This window comes from Artemia franciscana, chromosome 10 (assembly GCF_032884065.1).
Source record: "Artemia franciscana chromosome 10, ASM3288406v1, whole genome shotgun sequence".
Classification (NCBI taxonomy): domain Eukaryota; kingdom Metazoa; phylum Arthropoda; class Branchiopoda; order Anostraca; family Artemiidae; genus Artemia; species Artemia franciscana.
Window position 1 is genome coordinate 38814664 of NC_088872.1, and position 25342 is coordinate 38840005.

Genomic DNA, 25342 nt, shown 5'->3' on the forward strand with positions numbered 1-25342 from the left:
AGGAAATTCTCCAGATCTAGGCCTCAAATTATTAAGACTCGCTGTCTTTGTGACTTATAATAATAATTCATATTGTGTCTTATAATAATAATTAATAATAAATTATTCCAGAAAAAAAAAGCCCGTGGGCCATAGGAAAATTACATAATACACAAACAACAAATTCACTACATTAAATTAAAACTATTCAAAGAAAACGCTCCCGATGCACCGCTGCAATCCTGACAAACCTTGCTATCCTTTTGATACTCAGGAAATTTGTATCATTCATTCTATCTACCATCCATATCTCATTCAATTTTTCTTTTCCATACATCTCACGCCTCCAATCATTCAATTCGACACATTCACACACAAAATGTATTAAACTTTCATCCTGAGATCCGCACATAGGACAAGCAATAGATACTACCTTCTCCCCTTTTCTCCCTTGATACTTTCTTTTCTCCCCAATCAAAAATCCATTTCCCCTCCAATCCAAATACGCCTTCAAATCCTCTCTACTTAACCCAACCTTCCAAAATACCTCCTCCCCCCAACTCCTCTTTATCTGTTTATAAAATTTTAACGACCCTGAACGATCCAGGCTTGCCCACCATATCTGTATTTCTTGATTCTTCAATCTCTCTTGTACCTCCCTTATTACTATTTCCTCCATACCCATAATCCCCTTTCCTTCATTCCACCATTCTCCTAATCCACACTTGTCTAAGATGTCCTTAATCTCCGCCGGCCACCCTGTTTTACTATTCTGTCTCAACGCCTCTAAGTATGCTGCCTTTGCTACCGTAAATCTCTGCATACCCAGTATCCTAACCCAATATCTCACCATGGTCACTAGCCTCATAGATCGCAGCGATACTAGCCCTAAATCCCCCTGGATTACCAAATTACTAAACGAATCCCATAGTCCTAACATCCTCTTATAATATCTCATCATAACCACCTCAAGTTTTGGACCTTTCCGATAGCCCCAGATCTCTGCTCCATAATGCATCGCCGGTACTATCTTACTTGTCCAAATCCTCTTATGTACTCTAATATCTCTCACCCGTCTAAGACTACTCCTCGCTATTTCACCGCTAATATACCTCCCCCTTGCATTCGCTAGATCCAGATGCCCACTGAATTTCCCATTACTAGTAAACTTTACCCCAAGATAAACAAATTCATTATTCACTGGTATAGTTTCACCTTTAAAGGAAAAATTCACATCTTCACTTTCCATGGCTTTACGACCAAATACCATCACCACTGACTTCGATGTGTTCAGGATTAACTTCTTCTCTTCCAAATAAACCTCCGTAATCTCTAATAATTGTTGCAGTTTCTCCTTTGTTTCAGCCAGTAATACGATGTCGTCAGCAAATAGTAGTAAGCACAGTTTAAGCAAATCTATCGATAACATTGGTGCATTATTCTTAGCGAAAAATTCATTGGCATCATTTAAATAGAGGCTAAACAATTTTGGTGACAGCACACATCCCTGCTTTAGTCCCAATAAAGATTGCACCGGAGTTGAGCACTTTCCCGCGACTTTCACTACTAACTTCACGTATTTATACATTTCGCACAGCAACAATACGAAATAGTGAGGTAGTCCTAAAGATAACAGGTTTAACATTAACAGGTTCCTATCGACATTATCATATGCTCCTTTCAGGTCTAAAAACGCTGCATATAACCTCCCCCCTTTTCCTTTCCTATACTTCTCTACCATAATTCTCAAAGTAAAAATATGATCTACTGCACTATGATTTTTTCTAAACCCTACCTGAAAAGGGGATAGCAGTTCCTTTACCTCCAACCACTTCCCTAATCTTGAGTCTATAACCTTGCAGAAAATCTTACTCATCACATTTCCTAAACTAATTATTCTATAATTACTATGATCCTGTCTGTTACCTTTTTTGAAAATTGGTATTCCTACTGACACATTCCACTGGTCAGGCCATTTCCTATTTTCAGTCACAAAACTGAAAACTGCTGCTAAAACTGGTACTAGAACTGTTTTCCCCATTTTCCAAATCTTTGCTGGTATTCCATCCACCCCCGGCGCCGAAGATCCCTTCATTCCTTTTAGGCTTGCACAAACTTCCTCTACCTTAATCGGTTCTAATAGACTATAATCCTCTTGTCTTAAGGGGAAACCATTCTGCTCTCGTAGCTCCTCTACTAAACTCCCTATACCGTCTTCATATTGCTCCCTTTTGCTAGTGTCCTGCTCCAGGTATGTTTTCCACGACTCAGCTGGAGGTATGAGTTTGTCGTTGGCCTTGAATTCCCGCCTTACTTCACTCCAAAACTGTTTTGGGTCTTTTGACAAGTATTCCTCGCTGATCTTTATAGCCCTAATCTCTTCTACTTGTTTTTTTCTCATTTTTAATAACCTCTTGTAGATTTTTCTCTCTGTTCGGTACTCCGATAAGTGTTTATTCATTTCCTGGTCATTTAGTGCTCCTTTCACTTTCCTGAGAAGTTGAATAAGGTTTACTTTCAGCCTCCGACAATCCTCATCAAAGAATTCGTTTGTATTTCTCACCCTCTCCTTGTTATTTGATATCCCACTGCATTTCTGGTATACTTCCTCTGATATTTCTTGCACGGCTTCTTCTAACTTCCCTTCTCCCAGTATATATATGCATTCCTCCGCCCTTTTCTGCATCTGTTCACTTTCCAACAAATTTTTCAAACGGTTTTCCTCCATACAATCTACCCTAATCTGCTGCTTCATTACCTTCCTACCCTTATCTTCCCTCTTCCCCTTATTCCTCCAACTATATCTCTCACCCTCTATCTCATACATCCATTTCTTCGCCTGTCCTGCCTTCATGACTACCTCTATTGGCTGGTGGTCTGATCCTACAACATCCATAACATAAAAATCCAAACAATTTTCCCATAACCTCCTATCAACCATAATATAATCAATCACGCTAGGCTTCCCCGAACCAAAGCACGTAAAATCTCCCCTTTCATGATCTTTACCCACCCTTCCATTCAAAATTATCAACCGACCCTCACTACAAAAATTTATCAACTTATGGCCCCACCTATTTTTCCTCCTAGTTTCATCTTTGCTTGTCCTACCTTTCGGACATCCGTTTCTTCCATACCATTCAACCATATAAAACAACCTCTTCTGTCCTTTGCCTAGTTGTAGTTGGATCCAAAATGACTATTAGCAATCCCAGCTCGGAACTTGGATAGATTTGTTTCTTCTTTTTATACAGCTTAATCATGTGACTGCTTTCGAATTTAACGATTTTTCTGGCGTGAAGCACAGTATTGCATTGGATTATGCAACAAAACACTGCGTTTTTTTATGTTCAATAATAATAATAATAATAGTTTATTTTTAACCCACATCATAACAAGTTATGGCACTTGTGGAGTAACAAAAAGAAAAAAAAATTAAATACACTACAAGTAAAATACACTACAAATAGAAAGAACATTATGCTACAATGAGATTAACCGAACAGACGGACCAAAGGATGATGAGGCGATAAACGATAAAAAGCTGATTCCGACAACCTTCCATACATGAGGGCCAACTTTGCACTTATATCAGGGACATCAAACTTACGAATTATCTTCCTATTTTGCCTCTTCGATTATCCTATCAATTAAACAAATAATCTTAAAGAGAATATGATGACGCAAAGCAGAAGCGTTTTACACAAGAGTGTCAAAAATAGCCATTTTTAATATTTTAAGTCTCATTATTGTTGTTTGGGTTTAACATATTCGACCAGTAGGCCATGTGCGTTCGTGGCTTGTTTAGTTTATCATTTCAAATAACAGTCCCTAAATTCACGTTGCTAGTTGGCTGGAGTGAGTTGACAGTCTTGCTAGTTGGCTGAGTGATTCTCCTGCAGCAATACTTTGGTTGTACAACAAAAATCAAAAGAACACATTTATTTCATCAAGTCATTTTATAAAACAAAAATTACAGATCTATGCAAAAGTCACCTAAAAATAATGTTAGGCATATTTTTGCTACATGGCAAAATTAGCCATGAAAAAACAAAACAAATACAAAATATGCTTCTACTTTACCATTCTTAAAAGACAATTAAATAAAAAAAACTAGTTTGTTTAACTGAAAGTAAGGAGCGACATTAAAACTTAAAACAAACAGAAATTACTCCATGTATGAAAGGGGCTGTTCCCTCCTCAACGTCCCGCTCTTTACGCTAAAGTTCGACTCTTTCTCTCAATTCTACTTTATAAAACAGTAAATAACTTTAGCGTAAAGAGCGGGACGTTGAGGAGAGAACGGCCGCTTTCATAAACGGAGTAACTTCTGTTCGTTTTAAGTTTTAATGTCGCTCCTTACTCTCAGTTAAAAAAAAACTTGTTTTTTTTTTATTTAATTTCTGAACATTTTTGAATTAATCCATGTTTGATTTTGGCTCTCCGCAAATGAATAATTAAAACAAAATTTGCGCATTAATTTTTTTTTACTAAATGGCTTTCTCTTAGTTTTGGTCAGACGATTTTGAGAAAAAGGGTGGGGGAGGAGGCCTAGTTGCCCTCCAATTTTTCGGTTACTTAAAAAGGCAACTAAAATTTTAAATTCTTAACGAACGTTTTATTAGTAAAAAATATACGTAACTTACAAATTAACTTACGTAACGAACTTCTATATTCGTATATTTTTATTATATATATGAGGGGTTTTCCCCCTCGTTAATACCTCGCTCTTTACACTAAAGCTTTAATTTTGTCCCATTTCTTTAAGACTGACCCCTGAATCAGAAAGGCTGTAGAATAAATAGTTGAATAGTTGAATTGCTAAAAATACTTTAGCGTAAAGAGCGAGGTACTTAGGAAGAGATGAACCCCCCATATGCGTAATAATCTCTGTTCGTTTTAAGATTTAAGGCTGGTCCTTATTTTCTGTGGGAAAGCTTTTCATACGTATTTTTTATTGTCTTTCTTTTTTAAATAATGCTAGAAAATCCTGCACCCCCTTCATGGAATTTCTCTTCTCCCATGACAAATTCCTCCAAGGGAGGATGGAAAGATTACTCCATGGAAAAATTCATCCCCTGAACCCCTTCAACACAAAAAATCCCCCTTAAAACGTCGGTAAACTTCCCAATAACCATAACTATACGTAAACATTGGGTCAAAGTCGTCCCGAAAGACGTAATTATTAGGTTTTTTTACTGTGCTGGACAAAATGGCAAAATCTGAAAATTTTTGTTCGATGACTTTGGGAAAAAATGAGCGTGGGAGGGGGCTCAGGTGCCCTCCAATTTTTTTGGTAACTTAAAAAGGGCACTAGAATTTTTATTTCCGTTAGAATTAGCACTCTTGCAACATTCTAGGACTACTGGGTCGATACGATCACCCCTTGGAAAAAAAAAAAAAAAATAAAAAAAAAAAAAAAAAAAACACGCATCCGTGATCTGTCTTCTGGGGGAAAATACAAAATTCCACGTTTTTGTGTATAGGAGCTTGAAACTTCTACAGTAGGGTTCTCTGATACGCTGAATCTGATGGTGTGATTTTCGTCAAGATTCTATGACTTTTAGGAGGGGTGTTTCCCCTATTTTTCAAAATAAGGCTAATTTGTCAGGCTCTTAACTTTTGATGGGTAAGACTAAACTTGATAAAAGTTATACATTTAAAAATCAACATAAAAATACAATTCTTTTGATGTAACTATTGGTATCAAAATTCAATTTTTTTAGAGTTTCGGTTATTAATGAGCTAGGATTGGTAAAAGTAATGAGATCCAGTTGTGATGATCTTTTTGCTTCCAAGTCTGCTAATTCATTTCCTGCTATCCCATAGTGCGCATGAACATAAATAAGTCAAATAGATACATTCGACTCTCGATAATTTGAAACTCAAGGGACCAGAGGAAAAGTTAAAACTACCGAGATGTTCAAAATAACAGGAGTCCAAATAATCAAGAAGAAACATGGAAGAATTGTCAAATAAACAAGTACTTTATTGAAAATACATAACAAATATATGTACATATATGAACGTGAGCGAAAAAAATTATTTTGCAAAGTAGTCTGTGATTTTTTTTTATGGAGTAACCTCCATCTTACATTCTCCAATTCACATTCAACGGTGATGAGAGCTTAGGAACGTAAGGTCTTTATTGATAATCTTGCTTCACTTAATATGACTGGAGCAGGTGGTTTACTCTCCTCGTCCTCATCTTAAAAGTAAACAATTCAGCATCAATTAAAACATAATGGGCAGCGATTTCATCGTCCATGTGAATAAAATTCTCAGAGGTAAACTCGCCACAGTTTGGTTGAAGTTCCCGCTCTGTGTCTAGGAGGGGATGAATTCAGTTAAGTCTCGCGACTCTGATAACCGTGTCTTGTTTTTTGTTTCTCTAGCAAACCCTTGTTTTTTGAAGCAGTTTTATAGAGTGGTAGAACTAACATTTTTCTAGGCCTAATAAATCTTAATTATAGAAGTAAAAACTGTTATTTTCATGTTCTCACCGTTATCAATGCTATCCAGCAAAATTTTTATTGTAGAGTATTGCCAAATAGGATGGCCTCATTACAAATTCAAATTAACGAGGCGTTTGTTTTTTTCAATGTATCAAATGTTCTTCAAGGGACTGCGAAAAAAGTTTTAATTATAGAAAAATTCAAATTATCGAGTGTCAAATTGTCGAGAGTCGATTGTATACCTTTTCTTGATAATTGTGTAATTATATTTTTAGTCTGGAAGGCAACATTTCTTACTGTGTTTTGCTGACATGATATACAATTCAAAACTGATAGTGAATCGGTGCAGACTATGCAATTCTGATGTCGGACATATTTTGTAAAATATTCTATGTCTCTGGGGCCTTCTTCTTAACAGATTAAGAAGACATTACAGAAACAATAATGGAAGATTTGGGAGAGTGACAATAACTCAGTATGATTCATGAAAAACTACTTGTTTTTTAAAAGAAAAGAGGAAAAAAACAGTTCCTAGAGAGCCACTAATGTTCAGACGTCAGTTCAACTGCCTCTTAAAGGTAGTATCTGTTTCTACCATTTTCAGCTTATTCTTCTGTTGAAGGTTCAGATTCATCGATAAGACAGTGATGCCAGTTGTCCTTATTCTGTCATGAGACTGGAATAGAACACCAGATCTTGGATTTTTATAACGGTAACAATAATCGACTTTAGATGTTTTTAAATTGACACAACCAGGGATACGAAATAGAGGGGCTACTTGAATCGGCCAATTCAAAAACTAAATTTTACATTTTTAAGTAAACAAAATTAGATTATTTGTTACCGTAACCTTTTTCAAGCAATTACAATTTCATTACAATGATTTTCAATTCAATGACAAATACATTACAACTTAAAGTGGTGAAAGACACTAACAGTTGCACTAAACGTAACAAACACTTCAAAATACAAGAATTAAAAACGTTTTGCTGTTGATCTTGTCCTCTGGCGAACAAACATCCTCCCTGCAACAGTGAATCTCGTCATCGACTGACAAAGCCGGGATACACAAGTGTTTTCTTCCTAAAGATGACAAAATTGGATATTTGTCTATGTTTTCTTCCCAGTAGTGCAACTGGTTCGTGTCTTTGTCAGATAGCTATTTGCTTAAATTTTTTCGGACTTCATTATCAGAAAGAATAGGGTTTGATCTCTTGATGCACAAAAATAAAGGATGCTTTGTTGGCCAATGGCACACAATCATTTTCAGGAGCCATGTCATTCCTATCTAGGATTTTCCTCTCACTGATTCAAAACCAGCTTGTAAAAGAGGGTGGTTTTCCTCTACTTCATCTCCACTGAATCATCCAATCTGGAAATGAAGATCAAGTATTGTCGCAAGGATTAAGTCCATGTCGCCGGGGTAAACTGACAGTCTGCTTCCATGGCCATTTTGAACGAATTGGCAAGCTTTTCAAACCCCTTCTGAGAATAGCTCTCTGACAAAGGTTCAAGGAAGCCAATCAAAGTCATTGTTAACGGGATGGGCGTATATGACAGGACACCTCTTTCAGATTGCACTCTAATTGTCAATTCTTCGATGTGTTCAAGCAATTACGTTATCTCTTATAATAAGAGCAGTTCGGACTTGCTTGTGTCCATCCTTCGACAAGCTTTTCGAAGAATGGTAAAGGGATTTATAGTTACATTTGTTAACAGTTTGTCCGTAAAAATTCAAACACTAACAATCTATTGAATCCCAAAGACAACTACACTTTCAAAAAAAAAACCTACACTTTCTAGATTTTTGGTTCCATTTATTTTTAGATTATTTATTGCTCATTTTTCCCCTACGTTCTTTCTTTATTTTGAATTTGTCAACCACAATTAGCAAAAACTACATAACAGCAAATGGAGGATTTTTCTTTATTAGACATTGAATTCTTGACTTTCCCACTTTTTTAAAGATACATGTACATATGATTGCACAAGGTTTCATCACAGCCAATCAAATTTGATTTTCACTGTCCTTGGTACTAGGATCACTCTTTTAGACTGTATGTCCTCAGCCTTCCTATGGCAGCCTTCTCAAGCTACTTATGCGAATTTAAAAAAAAAATCAAATCAGCGAGGGGTGCCAATTTTATGGAGTTCATAGAAGGTAGTTCTTTTCAGCAGTGTTCTATAATAGACTTGACTGAAGACTCCTGGCACATGATATGAGGCGTGGAGAAGATAACAACTTAGCTCCTCCTAGTGTACCGTTCTGCTGCAATGTGGGGGGGGGGGCTCGTCAGCAGCAATGTCGGCCATATTAAGAAACTTATGTAGACTGTCTTTTCTCTTGGACCGAGGTCTACCCCTCGGGCGTGACCAACCTTGGGATGTGGGGTCAATGTTATATAGGATTCTAGCATGGGCTGTCGGTGACACCCGATGGAGATAACCTAACTATCTAAGAGTTCGCTGGGCGATTTGAGAATGTAACTTGGTGAGTAAGGGCAAGGAGCCTTTCATTGCTCGCAAAAACATTCCATTGGTGTCCCTTGATTCAGCAGAGTTTTTCGTCTGGCAGGGAGCGTCTATGGGAGCTCAACGTTCAAGTTGGTGGATTTGAGGGGCCATATTTCAGCTACAAATAGCAGGATTGAGCTCACTGATTAGTTATATATGTGTATCTTCGTGTTCCTAAAAATATGGGGCGATCTCCAAATGGCTTCCGACAACAGTGGTAGCTTTCGCGCTTCAGCTGTCGATTTCCACGTCCACGGAGCCATCATTCGAAATAACAGAGCCAACTTAGGTGAAGTTAGTAACAAATTCAACACGGGCTCTACAAACTGTAATGAATTCCGGGGCCTGATTGGAATGGCGGTTCGACTGTCAATATTGTGTTTTTGTTAATTTACTTCAAGCTCAACTTTTGCAGCTTCTTCCTGCAGGACATTCAGAGCATCTATCAGCTGCTGTCCAATGTTGGTAACGAGCGAAAAGTCGTCTGCTAAGTCGATGTCGGTCAGGACTCGATCTCTGAATTTGAGGCCAAAGGACTTGGATCCATACATGTGTTTTCCCTTTCTATTTTTTCTGTCCTTTTCCATATCCTTTGTCGTCTCTTTTTTTATCTTAGTTTTGTGCCGAAGGTTGAGTAATTTCACCACTTAGAGGAGTTTCTTAATTCTTGGCTTTTCAGCAGCTTTGTCCAAATACAAGCGTTCTGTCCTGTTGTGTTTTTTTTTTTTTCTCACAAGGTAGTTTTTTAGTTGATTTTACGTTTCTTTTATGTTTTTGCTTCTACGTTAAGAAGAATTTCAAAGGCGAAGCTAAAATTATTCCGATTGTGTATGTTTTTTAATTCTTCAACGTCTTTGCTTAGCTCATATAGATGTTTTGGAGCCTTTCAGTTTACCACAATAGAGAGTTATTTTACATACATGCTTCTCGAACGGAGTTAAAATTCTTTCAGCATGAAGTTATAAGAGATTCCTCCCTCCTCTCTCCCTTTGGTTTATGAAACAACGTTAAATAATAAGTACATTGGTGCAACATAAGGAAAGCTAATACATTTATTTTTCAGTCCAGGAATCCACTAAACAATCCTGGGTCAAGATTGTTTGCAATAATGTACAGTTTGTATACAGAATTGGATGTAAAAATTACTGTTTGTACAATTTAATACCATTGATCATGGGAATGTATGTACCTTGTAGCCCCAAACGCGCAATCTTTTGCTATTTTGAATATTGGACTTTTTAATTTAGGTTTCCTTAAGCGTTGACCCAAAACCATTATATACAGTGAGGGAAAAGAAACGTAAAAAGGGCTGTTGTGTGCTACCAAATCAGTTTTGTCACTTTAAATGGGCCCTTAAAGGAAGAAATTTTAAAGTTTACGCCATTACATAAGCTCTAACATAATCAAGGAACAATCATACAAGAACATTCCACAAGAACATAAGAATAAAGCATATATCTGAATGGAGATAATGACATTATATCCAATGTCGTCTATGTAGAAGATCATCTATCATTATAAATGCTTATCAGAATATATAGCGCTGATCCAAAAGCCTGGTATAAATAGCTAAAAATATCCTAAGAAAAAATTTGTAAAAAATCAATATTTAATACTTGAACTCCCGAGGCATCCATTTGTGAAATGACAATGTTGATTACTCCAAAAATCATTTTGGATAAGGCATGTAAAAAAAAAAAAGAATATATTTTTTGCGAGGGTAAAATTAATAAACCACAAAAGACGGATCAAAATCGAGAAAAATAAAAGAGAAGTGGGATAAGAAAAAAAGAAGAAGAATAACGAACAGAAGAATAATAAAATAGGAATAAAACAATAATAATCAGAAGAAGAATAAAAGAAAATAAATCGAGAGAAGTGGCTCATTAAAGAGACAACCGTGATCAATCAGAGCAATTAGACAGAGAGACCCCCTCCCTCCCTCCTTCCCTTGAGTACATACAACAGAGCAATTAGACAGAGAGACCCCCTCCCTCCCTCCTTCCCTTGAGTACATACACGCTTTGGATGAATATGATGTCAATTCTACTACCGTCTAAAAGAATTTTCCAGGTTTGTTTGCATTTAATGAAATTACTTACCTTAAATTTATTCATATGGCGTAGTTTCCACTTAGAGCGTTAGCATATAAATTCTTCCAGAATCATTTAATATATTTGCTCCTTCTCGGGTAATTTAATATAATTACCTATATATAATATAATATAATATAATCAAATAATGAGATATTAGAATTAGAATAATTATATACTATATAATTAGAATTAGAATAATTAGAATAGAATTAGAATAATTAGAATAATTATATAATAACAAAAATTAGAATAATTAGATAATAACTACAATTAGATATAATATAATCAAATAATTTTGGCTTCACTTTCTTTTTCATAGTTAGGCGTCTGACCACTAACGGAATACTAAGCTATTGCTGGAGAAAAATATATTAAAAGAAGATTAATATAGAAAACATTGATTTATTAAAATTTCACATCATTAATTGCGAGTTGTATATATAAAAAAAAAAAAACCATTAAAAGAGCAATCATCGGGCATGGCAGTTTCACCGGTTTTAGTCTATTGTGAGATCTAGACTTAAGTGGCACAATTAGATTATAGTTTTTCTTACCTCGAAAGAGGTGAAAGGTTCTTAACAAAAAGTCAATTTGGAAAGTAATGGTTTAAAGCCATTCCAACGGTTTCAATAAGAACTGGGTAAAACATACATGACACTACACCATGGTAGAACTTTCCTTTTCAGATAATTTTGAGCCATTCATTTTATTTTTCTTGTAATTGAAGTCTGATTCTTCGCTATTCATGTTTTCTGTGATGTTAGGATAAGACTCCATCATGTATTCTTGTTCCATAACTAGTTTCTTGTATTTCCTAGGAGAAAATATAACAAAGCATAGTTTAAAGATGGGTACAGGTACGATAAAACTACTTATGCGCTAACACGACAACAGAGTTGTCGTGAATGAAGGGTTACAAGTTGTCCATGAAGGGTTACAACTCTAAGCCTAGTTCTCCCATTCCATCAAGTTCTGTTGATGTCGGACATTCCCTTCCACCATACTTGCTTATGAAAAAAGTAATGCACCCCTCCCTCTTTTTACTCTCCAAGAGACGTCAAATAAGTCTTGATACCCGATAAAAAAAACTACCAAGAGACTAAGCGTTTTTTTGTTTTTGTTTTCTAAGTTAGATTGAGATCCAACAATCTCTCTTTCATATATCCTAATAGCTAGAATGCGCCTACATACAATAAGGACAACTAGGAAACATTCTGTGGCTTCCTACGAAGTTCAGTTGGACCTGGATATTCCCTACTAGCAAATACACAAACGGCATAAATTTAGCGACTTCCCCTTCTTCTGCCCCCTAAAGACAAATAACTGAGCTCAGACTTTCAAAAGAGATATTTAGGAAACTAGCTCTTACTCCCCACTCAGATTGGGTTAAAACATGACGAACCCTTGTAAAAGATGTCTTGATGACATCTTTATTTTAAACGAAATTTTAACGAGCCTGGATTCCCAAAAATCATATTTAGCAGACTAGCTCTTCCTTGCTCTGCTAGCTAAACAGACTTGATGTTTAGCCAAAAATACTATTTTTGGCTAAGTTTCGTCAATGTCCAAATCCCTTTTTGGTAAAGGCCCTGGTGACAACGATTTAGTTACCCCTGAGAACCCCCTTTTCAAAGAGTTCCGCTTGGTCCCGAACCACCTAAAAGCAAAACTAGGAACCAGTTTCTATCTTTCATCAAGTTTAATGGAGAATAAAAAGCATCGTCTAGTAGATCTCCTGATACCAAGAATTTAAAGATCCCACGCTTTTCAAGAGGTTAAATCGTATTTTGACCCTGAGAAGTTTTAAAAATGAAATCAGCTGTCCTTTCCACCAACATAGGTAGAGATCCGAAAACCATTTTCGTACTGATTACAAGATGAATACCTGCCCTTTTCGCCAGTAAATTTGACAAAACGTCAATAACGTTATAACATAAAAAAAAAATTTTAATGAGATAAAAATTACATGATTATTTTGTTCGTAAGATTTCTCATTATAAATTTTATCATTTTGGAAGACAACTAGTTAACAGATTTTACATTTACTAACCTTGCCGCCCCTCTCCATAAGCAGCACGTTGCTACTGTCAGCACAAGCAGAACTAAGCTGGCACCAGTGGCTGACCAAAATGCAATCTGAACAGGCGACCGAGGTTCCCACCAATACTAAAAAAATCGAAGGATTAATAAAAATTAAATGCGGTACAAGGCACTGTGAACAACATAAATTAGAAGCAGCCTCTCTCTCTCTTTCTCTCTGGTCAACTAAAAAAAACGTGCAAGAACTCAAAAATAATCATACAAATATCATTTAGTCTTTCCTTTGTATCGATTACTGACTATTTTCTCACGTAATATCTTAAAACCGATTCAAAAATAAAAAAGAAAAGCAAAAACAACTCTGAGAAACTAGTGCAGTAATAAAGGAATATAATAGAAATATAATATTCTATAATTCTCCGATCCTCAGAAGCGTGGCCAGCAATAGAAAAGCGCTTAGAAAAAGTGATTGGTCAGCAATATAATAATTTGATGGCTTAAAGTTGAGCTAGGAAATAGAAATGATTTTAGGTTTAGTATTTAACATGGCTTCTAATGAGATAAAAATAATGAGCGTAAAAAACCAACAATTAAGAAAGGTTACAACGCGAACCCCCCGTGAAAGTAGTCCCTTTTTGAACTAGGAAGCCTATGTAGTATTGCAGCCAGTATCATAGTTGCCTAATGGCTTTTGTAATTTTTCTCTGGGGTACCATCTTAAGGTCTGTCCATCATATGGTATATGGACCATTATATGGTCTTTGGACTGGAATGTCATATCTCTAAATGAAAATTACCTCAAAGAAAGGTCTGTAAGTTGACATGGGGTATCCAACAAGGGTGGGCATATACACCGACCAAAATGCAAGTTCAGTTTGCCTGTAGTTACTCTGCATTGTTGAATTATTTGTCCACATTTCCACTGATTCCGTGTATGAAGTATTGATAGCCAGATATCGTAAATCACCAATTCTGGCAGGAAGCCATTTTATCCTCTGTATCGCAGCTGGTGTGGGGTTACTGAAAAAAAAAGTACAGATAAATACATATATTAAGGAGTATCATTAGATCTCACGTCCTAGTTCTTTTATTGTCGTGTATGCATTTATGCATGTTTATTCTTTTTTTTTTAGTTTATTTACTTTTGATATCTCATTGGGAGTATTTTAAAAGATATCACTATAGAAGTACTTTAGAATTGCTAGTATCTAACCAGATACCATCTTCTTGTGGCGAGAACTCAAGCAGGAGTGTATTCCGATAGAGGGGGCGCGAGTTTATAAAATCACAAAAATAGAAAAATTACATTTGAAAACTAAGAAAGATATCGAGAAAATCCTAGGGAATAGAAAGGGATATACAGACATGCATAGTTATTAATAGAAAAACACCACAGAATAGAAGAATTACCAAGAAAGAATGGTAAGTTCTCACGAAAACCTTGACGTTCTAGGGATGAGATCAGGGTTCCAAAAGATCAACTCCCCAACAGCGTACAGCTTGTCTGGGGTGTATTTGCCGCAACTCCACTGGTATTGAGATTTAATAAGGAAGGGAGTGCAGGCAGTCAGACAAAAAAAACTATGCGAGACCAACACTTTCAGTTGTTAAATAAAAAATATCAGTCTACATAAAAACGAAGAAATACAAATTGTGTGCGAGAGCAACACTTTGGTTTTGTCGTGTTTTTTTTTTGTTCTTCCCCCTTCTCCCCCGGTTTCAGCTTATTCCTAGAGAGTGGCAAGGGTCTAACCTCAGCGGTTTTTACGGATAGTGTGGACCTTAAGCCGGATTAATGAATATGACTTTGTATTTTGGAAAGCTTTGTCCTTGCCAGGGGCCAAAAATCTATTGTTTCTACCCATTTCTGTTCGTGATTTTAGTTGAGTTTATTATCCGTTTTTTTTTTGCACTTAGGATTGCGGTAGAGAAATGGTATCAGGTGCGTCTCTTCAACTTTAAAAGTTATCTCCTTGCAAAATAAATTAGAGTTTACCCTTTGCTCCTTTCTAAGTGATGACGTTAGAAATTTTGACTACGGCAAAAAAGTCAACTTTTGAACTAAGACAGGTAGATTTTTGTTTTCGAAGGCAGTGGATAGCTCTTGATGAGCTGATCAAAGCATATGTCATCTATTTTTTGGTAGAAAAATTCTTTCATGAGACATATCAGTTTGGAAATTTAAAGGGGCTGACAACTTCAGTAGTAAGGTACATACTTAAACCAAAAAAAGGCCAATGCCAATTGTGAGACATATAGGGGAGTTTTAAGCAACAGTCGGCTGTTAGATCGCAATCATCTTCGGCAATGAGGGGTTCGCAACTTTTACTGTTTGCAACTTTTGCTAGTTGGTGTACATAGTTGTTTCCGGTGTATTTGGTGGTGAGACCAATTTGGTTCTAGTGGTAAGACATGTAGGGGACTTGTAAGTAATAATCGGCTGTTAGGCTACAATCATCTTCAGCAAGGAGGGGTTTACAACTTTCGCGAGTTGGTGTACCTAGTATTTATTTTAAGATCCTTACAGATCAACAACTTCAGCGTTTAATCGAAGCGAGGAAACAAAACCAAAGTGTTGCTCTCGCAACACTTTACTCGGCGAAGCCAAACAAAAGTTGCCGCAACACCTCACGTTGCCCATGCACCGTAGATCTAGTTAGAAAATGATATAGTATGTGTCAGGCAATAACTAATGAGACATTTTGCCTCTTCTGATGGAATAGATAATTAGGCTCAAGTTATGATTTATTATGTGGACTCTTGAGTCGGGTGACTTTATTTTTAATCCATTTTAAGGAGATGACGGTACCTTAAAGGATTAGAAACGGTGGTGTACACCTTAGAGATTATCTGGTGAAATCTTATTTGTTGTAAATGGATCTCATCGAGCTGTGATTTATGCTGTAATTCAACTTCAATCCAAAATGAATGAATATGAAATGAACAAAGTGTTGGGATGAATATTGGTCGAAGCGAGATGTCAGTTTAAAAGCTTAGGGCCCATTTCCCACCAAAATTGAATTTCACGATTATTCCTAAAGCGTAAAGGACCACCAAAATTCCACCAAGCATAAATATCTGAATTTCAGTTCGTGTGTCAAAGAGCTCGTAGTAACGAACTGCAAGTAGAGAGCGATGCCAATAGCAACCAAAACTAACAAAAAAGTTTTTGTAACTATGTATCAAATCAGAAGAACCAACCTTTCATGACGGTTCAGTTAGTTTTAAAAGTGCACATCGAACGTTAAGAGCCTGAGAAAACTTGCCAATTTAAAGGAAAAGGGAGAGGGGAAACAACTCCAAAAGATGGAGCGATCTTAGTGACGATGACAGCCTCAATCAGCACATTAGAGAGCCCTGTAGAAGAGATTTTCTATCTTTTTTCGCCCCTTTTCAAAAACGACGGTCGCAAATACGTTTTACTTGTTTTGTTTTTTCCATGGATTTTCGTAAAGAATCAGTGGTCATGAATATCAGGAAAAGGGTCAGTTTAATGGGGGTCATTTCCTATATTGCCCCTTTTCAGTAACAAAAGAAATGACATAGAAGCAAGGCGACCTTTTATAACGTATTGTGGGGCAAAACGGCAATTTTGACCCGCAGAGGGCCAAAATTTTATCGAAACAAAATTCAGATATAGCTATGAAAAGCTAAATGTTCAACCTTGCAATTTCTGTGGTCATAATCGCACACGCACGCGCAAAATTTTGCAATATAAGCCCCAACTGACTATGAACTTTACATTGGTTTTAAACATGCAAAATTCATTGATTTTAACTTCTCTAACCAAGAGTTATTAGCATAAGAGCTTTTGCATAATTTTAGAAAGTAGGGTTAGACACGCCAAAATGGGGTTTATTTATGCAACTTATACAATTATACATAAATTAGAACAAACTAAATAATCAGTCTTTGTGAAAAGTAGAAAATGAAAATCTACATTAACTCCTCAAGCTACTATTTACAAAAATGTAAAATTTGAAAAAATTTGAAAGCATAAAATGAAAATCTACATAAACCCCTCAAGCTACTATTTACAAAAACGTAAAATTTGAAAAAGCTTGAAAGTATAAAATGAAAATCTACATAAGCCCCTCAAGCTACTATTTACAAAAATGTAAAATTTGAAAAAATTTGAAAGTAAAAATGAAAATATACATAAACCCCTCAAGCTACTATTTACAAAAATGTAAAATTTGAAATTTTTCACGGGAACGGTATTCAAAGGGACATATTTATTTTATTACTGTTTTTTCTCCAAGAGGGATATTATCAAACCAGTGGCAACAAGTTATCGAGAGATGCCTCATTCAAACGAAGATTTAAAGGGTCTGGTGTGCAACGATTTCTGCCATTTTGTCCTGTGAAATAAAAATCTTGTCTTCCAGTCTGAGAGAGTTTAATCTAAGGCATTTACCTTATAACTGTACAAAAGGATATTTATACAGCCTTCCAGTCTCAGGAGACATACTGAGAAGCGGTGACGTAGTGGCACAATATTATACGCAGTACAAAAACAATTAAACTTTAGTAGCTTCTTAAAGCACACATTCCATTAAAAATAGAATGAAGTGATAAAGGAAAATATAGTAAACTTTACTTACAATTTGATTTTGATAAAAAATTGCAGTATGATAAAATTTTGCGAAGATGGCAGGACTTTCGCAGCTTGTTGCCACATTTGCATTGCAATTGTAAATTTTTAGTTTGGTGAGAACCAATACTAAAGTAAGGAAGACAATTTGTTTTATTTACCTTCAAATTGCTTGTCTTTGCACCTCTCTGCAATCGTTAAATACTCTGAAAATTCAATCTACACTCCACCAATTCGACATCTACGATTTTTAAAGATACAGAGGACTTAGTGCTATTTTTAATTATTTTTTTATACTTTAAATCTTATTCGGTTGATCTTTTTTTCGGTTGGTTTTATTCGGTGTTCTTTTCTTGTTTTACTAAATAAATAAAACAATTTTTTTCAACTAAAAAGAGCAACAATAAAACTGAAAGGAACAGAAATTATTACTTATATGAGGAGGGTTACGCACTCCTCAATGCCTTGCTCTTTATGCTAAGGTTTGATTTTTTTTTTTTTTCAATTATTTAAGAATGCCTCCTGATACACAAAGACCGTTTAATTAGAATAATAAGCTTTTTCAAAAATTCAAAAAACACTGTAGCTTAAAGAGCGATGTACTGAGGAGGGGCATCCCCCCTCATATACGTAATAGATTCTGTTCGTTTTAAGTTTTAATATTGCTTCTTACTTTCAGTTGAAAAAACTTTTTTTATTTGATTTCTGACAGTTTTTTATTTAATACCGAGAAATCCAGCTCTCCCTTAATGGAAAATTTTCTTCCCCCACAAAAAACCGTCCATGGAAAGATGCCCCTACGGAAGCACCCCCACCAGAAAATCCCCCCCCCCCCAAAAAAAATATCTGTATACTTCCCAATAGCCAATACTATTTGTGAGCAATTGGCAAAGTTCATAACTTGGAGCCATTCCCCGGGGGCTGTAGGGGGTCAAGTCATCCTCAATGACACAGTTATTAGATCTTTTGACGAAGCTGAAAAAAATGGCAATCTCAAAATTTTGATCGGACAATTCTGGGTAAAAAGGGGGTGGGAGGGGGGGGGCTAGTTGCCCTCCAGTAGTTTTGGTCACTTAAAAAGGGCACTAGAGCTTTTTATTTTCGATCAAATAAGCCCTCTCTCAATCTTCTAGGATCACTGGTTCGATACGATGACACCCGGAAAAAAAAACATATAAACTCGCATCCATGATCTTGCTTCTGGTAAAAAATTCAAAATTCCATATTTTTGTATACGGGAACTTGAAACCTCTACAGTAGGGTTCTCAGATATGCCGGATTTCATAGTGTGATTTTCATTAGGGTCACTTGATTTTTTAGGGATGTTCCTCCCTTTTTCAAAAATTTGGCTAATTTTCTCAGGCTCGTAACTTTTGAAGGTAACATTAAACTTCATGAATTTTAGATGTTTTGAATAAGAAACAAAATTCGATTCTTTTGATGTATCTATTATTATCAACCCTCTGTTTTTTACAGCTTCGGTTACTATTGAGCCGCATCGCTCCTTACTTACAGTTCGTTACCACGAATTGTTTGACAATACATCGATAGGAACCTTTCGTCCGCTTTTGAGGCTATGTTTTCTACAATATACTCTTAACTAAGGTTGGTTTTTAGCATTTTCACAAGACATGTACACATAATCAAATCTGGAGATTTTGACTTTTTAGATAATGAGTCCGTTTTAGGTTTTTTATTTTCAAATATATGCCTCCTCTCCAAAATATGACCCAATCCAAAATGAAGTATTCGGCACGTGCCTGACTTCAACGCAGCTCCAAACAGTATTAAAATTGATTCGAGTTGGGGGGGAGGGGGTTGGAAGGACAAAATTTAGAGGTGAAGGTAACATAAAAAATTACTCATATTATATAAGAAACATAAGAAATTAAAGGGATGAAAAGTCTTGGCGTTTTCACTCGACAGAATGTTCTTTTCTTGTGGACAGTCTTGATTCCGAATAGGCTTTAATCCTTAATTTTTCATCAAAAACTAGTTAATTTTTTTTATTTAATTACTTACAGATAGTGTTTGTTACTGGGAAACATACGGAACAAGTTTTTTTAAGAAAAGTAAAGAGCCTCATTACATTAAAAATGAGCAAAAAAAGTCAAATAATCTTCAAAGTAAAAACTATAGAGTCTAGTAAAAAAAAAAAGATATCAAATATTTTTTTTCTATGAAAAAGACTATATCAATAAAAAGTAACAACATAACTACCCTTGAAAGAAATCACATTGACAAAACAAAATCAAACAGAGTGACAGCCAGGGCCAGTGAGAAATGGAATCAACTTTCTGTAAAAAAAAAAATCTACCAGGGAGTATTTTTGAATATAAATATATAAATACTATTTTTATTTTCTTCCTTTAATTAGCGCATGTAGGTCCATCTGTAGAAATTCGTGATTTGTTCTTTGTATAATTGAATATACTTTACTAATTTAAATGTTTATTGCTCATAATTTAAACACAAGATTAACACACCATGGGTTTTGCAACTTCCCGAATATAAAGACTAGAACAGAGGAGAAAAGGGGTAAAAAATATTCTATTTTAATACATCATGAGTGGAAATATTAATATGACGAAAAATCATGATAATCTCCCAACGCCATATGCCCCTGCAATCCAGTCTGCAATTTGTTATCTATAAAAGCAGTTATTCATTTAAGGTTGTATACGTACCCAAAACGAGCAAAGTTTGAATATGCAGTAAGCATGAATTCGCTCATCATTCGGTCTTCATCCGTCCATTGATTTCTTTCAATTCGTAAGCTTTCAGGAAAAAATTCTAAGATAAAAGCAAAAACAATTCAGTAAACAGAATCTGATAAGGATTGCAAATATCTAATCTGATATAGGAACAGTGATGAATCTAAAGTAACCTTTGCTATTTAGCATATTTTTTATTTTATTATAGAGTTTATGTTATGTAAAATTGATTATCATAGAGCTAAAGACGTTTGTAATGCTTTTATCATCAACAAAACCGCTGTCTTAAAGCTATTTTTAAAACCATTAAAGCCGTTTTTAAAACCATTTTTTTTAGGAAAGCAAAGACACCCTTGAACACTATTCGATAATTTGCCCTTTGTCAATTTAGCTAATTTTCTTCTGAAAGTCAGGGTATGGGGGCGTAAAAATACACTTTTAGAGGCTTTGAAAATTCACCCCTCGTTTCGCAAAAAAATATAGAAAATCGATATGTTTGATTATCCTGTTCATTGGATTCAGAGTAGTGACAAATCTTTTAAACTCTGAGGCATTAGACTATTTAGGAGGCAAAAAATGAAAAAAATATACATACTTTATTAGTCAAATCCAAGTTTACAACCGTCGTCTTATTAAAATACACTGACGGAGGAAATTAGCTAAAGATGGCGAAGAGCAAAATATACAGATGTTCAGACTTGCCAAAATGTTCAGAGTTGCCTTCAGAGTTGTATACAAGGTAATCTCAGGTCTTTTTAATTATTAATACGAAGCTTCAGTCATTCAAATTGAATTAATCAATTTTTTCACCGTGGGTCTTATAAATTACACTTCCCCTATTTCTAAGTTCAAAGCATATTATGCCTAATTTTGTATGAATAAAAAAAGAAATATAAACACTACATATGCGCTAGATTTAATCACGCATTATATATGCAATATAGTCTTAGATTAAAAACTAAAAATACATATTTATAAAATTGAAAACATTTTAGCAGAAATTTTTAGACTGAAAACGAAGACTAAAGTTGCGAACCTTTAAGAAATCAATCACAGAATGACATTGTACAACAACAAAAAAACACCCATTAGAATAATTATGAGGCCAAAAGACATTACTTCATCAAAATGATAAAAAGCTAAAAAAAAAAAAACCTGGATTGTTTCCGATTTTACTTTTTCCCTGTTCATTATTCGATATAATCCAGCAAACCCCTAACCTCCCCTATATTAAACAAAAATAATACGAAAAATTACTAAATTCATTTCAAATTTTAATTTTCAAATGATTTCAAAGACAAATCAGTAAATAAAACACTTTCGTTTACCGAGTGTGTATAGCTCCATAGCTACCTAGTTACCTAGCTACTCAGTTACCTAATGGCTATAGCTTTTAGGGTTTAAAGTCAATTCGAGAGAGACTAGTCAAAGTTTAGAATAAGGAGTGATTCAGTCAATCAACATAGTGTTTGATTTTTGTTCGTTTTAGTTCAAATTTTCATACCTTAGATTTTTTTTAAGCTACCAAGGATTATATTAGAGTTACCATGTGGAATAGAAGTTTTAAAACCAATAGCCCCAGTGATTAAAAGGTTAAATTTTGAGGTAATAACAAACGCCACCAAACTAAAGCCACCCTCACCTTACATGTACCTCCCAGATGGAAGCCTAGATCTTTATTAGCTAAAAATTAATATTTATACTTGACAGATGCATGCATATTTTCGATCTTTCTTTAAATTAAAGCTATTGAAAAATATATAGTTGTGAAGAAATAAAAACCTATGAAACGGTAGCAAAAATAGTATTACATCTATTAGTTTTCTTTTTATTCTTCGTCTGTGACACAGCAGGCATTCCATTTATTTAAATTTGTTTTTTTAGGCTTAAATTACCTTTGGAATATATTCAAGAAGCATCCATATTATGAATGACTGTAAGAAAGTAAAAGCACGTAAAGAGCAAAAACAATTAGCTTTCCCTTTTCTTGTATCATTTTAACAATAAATCATTGAAAAAAAAACATTAATTCAATTTCCGTCTTGACTTCACTGAGTTGCCTAACTAATGGATCATTTTATGTCCTCTAATTTTGATCACTTGACATGAAAATATTTTGAGTATTATTTTAGTTTATACTTTATAAGTAATGGTGAGGAATGTAGCTTAATGGTCATGTGTGGAGTAAGATCCATGGGAATGCACATGATGAAGTTGAGAGCACGATAATGACTGCTATTAATTCAATTCATTTGAAACCTCAAAATGTTTGTCCAACTCGTAAAAACGAAACAAAACTGAATATAAACCAATTTTTTATGCAATTTGAAAAAAATTTGTACCCCCCCCCCCCATCCCTAAAAAAATTCGTTTGTAAAACACACCCCGAAAAAAATACTGGATACGTTTCTGTCACAGATACAGATAGTACAATTTTTTCATGAGAGATTCCAAGGAAAATCTGAATATCCCTTTAATTAATGAAACGTCTCTATTTAAAGGCTTATCTAAGGCTCTATATTTTGTGTTTGGACTCATCACTTGAAAAAAAAATGTGTTAAATCAGTTCAGAAGTCATTCGTAAATCGCTGAAAAACTTTGCCCAAGTTATTAGGATTTATGATACCCAATATTTTATTTTTTTTCAAGCAGTTTATGGGTATTTATATTTTGCTTGATCTTATAAACCCGTATTTCGTCTTTAAGCATCGTTACAATATTCGCTGTATGACAAGCTTAAATTTTGCCGTACAAGCTGAAGTATTCTGTTGCTTTTTATTTTTATTTGATTTTGTTGTTTTTGCAGTTTTTTCAATAAAAATTCCAAAAAAGCCATTTTTCCAATGTAAATACCAGGTATTTTACCAAGTCCTTTTTTATCATGGAAAATGGCAAGTCCAGAACTCACGTGTGAGAATAAGACAAAAAAAAAATAAAGTAAAAGATAACACTACCCAACAATGATATAATAAAATTCAAAAATACGAGCTTATAAAATTATATCATAAAGGATTATCGAAATTTTCCCCAATGAGCCGAACTGCAAAATGCTTTCACCCGACAAAATTGACCTAAAACTTAAAAGAATTAAAAAAAAATTAAGTCGAGCGGTCTGGGATAGGCAATTTATAATTGTTACTTAAAGACATTTCTTTCTAAAAATGCATATCCAGCAAATCATCCAAGATGGTCTGTCAACAATGTAGAAAAGAAGATATTCCGTCTCATTATCAAATTACTTGGAATGTTCAACATAATCTGATGCCCAATTTGGTCAATAGCTAAGAGATGCTGACAGGGAATCAATGATTCCCAAGCGGCAGTGGTTTCCAGAGAAAGAGAAGAAGTACTTGCCGAACCTTATAACATGTAATTTTGATCATAATCTATATAGGCTAATGCACCAGTTACCGGCACCTATGAACTTTTTCTTCTTGATGGCTTTTTAAACCCACCCACCCCTCCTAACACTTAAAATAATTCAGATTGAATAAAATCTAATCGACAAAGAATAGGGAAGTAATACAAACGTAGTACCTGGGTCCATGAAAGGGGCTCCTGCCAAATAATAATCTTCAATACCGTGAACAGCATGTGCCCATACTGGTAGTCTTAGCGGCTTTATCGTCATGTTAAAAACATACATGTATGATGGAACGTTTTTCTCTAAGACCATTTTCAACATATTGTCTGCTGGACTTCTATACAAGACGTCAGACATAAACTGAAATGATGACGGTTATTCTTAGTTAAATGCTTAAATATTGGCCATACATATTCAAGAAGTAACTAGGAAAAGGATGGATGCCTGGCAAATACGGGCATCTGCAGTAGGGGAAGTGAGATTGGTTCTTTGTCCCTTACCTTCGAAAGAAAAACAAAATTTGACAGTCAAGAAAAAAAGAGATTTTTTTATAGTTCCGCAATAAAGTCTGCATGCATGCACTCATAGTATAATACGAGTTAGAATTCAATGTTGAAATTTAATGTGCTTTATTTTTAGAATGTGGCAGAAAAAGAATTCACGGACCAATTGAAAAAAAATCTGAAATTTTTATCGGAGAATTAAAGTGCAGCCTTTTTTTTTAACAGGGTTATTTCGAATTCTTGGGTGTGCTTAGATATTCAGAACCCCTTCCCTTGGCCGGTGCACTACAGGCCTTGAATCTGTCTCATGTAACTACTCAAATTCAGGTCTTGGTCGGTAATCACCACAGGAATTAGAAACTGGAAAGAAAAAAACAAGTCCCAAAAACAGCTAATTAGAAAAAAAGTCATTTTGAACGAAAGCAGAGAGTAGCAGAAGAACTTAAACCGAGCATAGACGTTTAAATCCATCCTCTGCTGATATTCTGCAACCAACAATTCGATAAGATCTTCAGGGGGGGAGGAATCTAACGAATAAACATTCTTCCACAGCCACACTGCTCGAGAAACATACGAAACCTCACATTTGTGAGGATAAACCTCTACTTTACGGTTCTCAAACATGTTGAATTTGATAGTATAATTTCTGGAAGGTGTTTTCTACTTTTTCTAAAGCTACAAAAAATTGCCTATGCTAATGGCTTTGGTAGACATGTCTAAAAGCAGTGAATTTTACGTTGGAAATCAGCGTTGAAAGTAAATTCTTTGACGCATTATTGTTGCCAAAAACCTTTCTTTAGAGTTTTGCCTAGTATTAGTATGAGTTACCGTACATTGATAGAATATCAAGCTATTATAAAAAAAAATATTAAAGCTAATACTTGTTGTATTTATTCTTTTGCTAGTCTACTTTTTTTTTCTTTCAGCTTTACAATTTGACCGATGATAAGAGAACCACTTCTGCCATAAGAGCACAGTGGGTATAGTCGAGCTTTTTTTAAGCTAGCCTATATTGTCCATACTAGTCTAGCTTTTACACTTCAATAATCTTCGAAAATAGATTAAAAACGGTAGTCACCTTGT

At 35.0% G+C, this 25342-nt stretch overlaps 1 protein-coding gene across 1 annotated transcript in view; it reads right to left on the reverse strand.

Annotated features, from left to right (window-relative positions):
• Window positions 1-11430: 11430 nt before the first annotated feature.
• The window catches only part of LOC136032172 (neuroligin-4, Y-linked-like), a 63844-nt gene continuing 49932 nt past the window's right edge, over window positions 11431-25342 (reverse strand). Inside the window, exons 8-12 of the mRNA XM_065712360.1 lie at window positions 23930-24116; window positions 20366-20471; window positions 13882-14104; window positions 13095-13210; window positions 11431-11858 (exon numbers count right to left, since the gene is read on the reverse strand). Of these exons, the coding sequence (XP_065568432.1) occupies window positions 11702-11858; window positions 13095-13210; window positions 13882-14104; window positions 20366-20471; window positions 23930-24116 (789 nt within the window). The 3' untranslated portion in view covers window positions 11431-11701. The remainder of the gene's footprint in view (window positions 11859-13094; window positions 13211-13881; window positions 14105-20365; window positions 20472-23929; window positions 24117-25342) is intronic.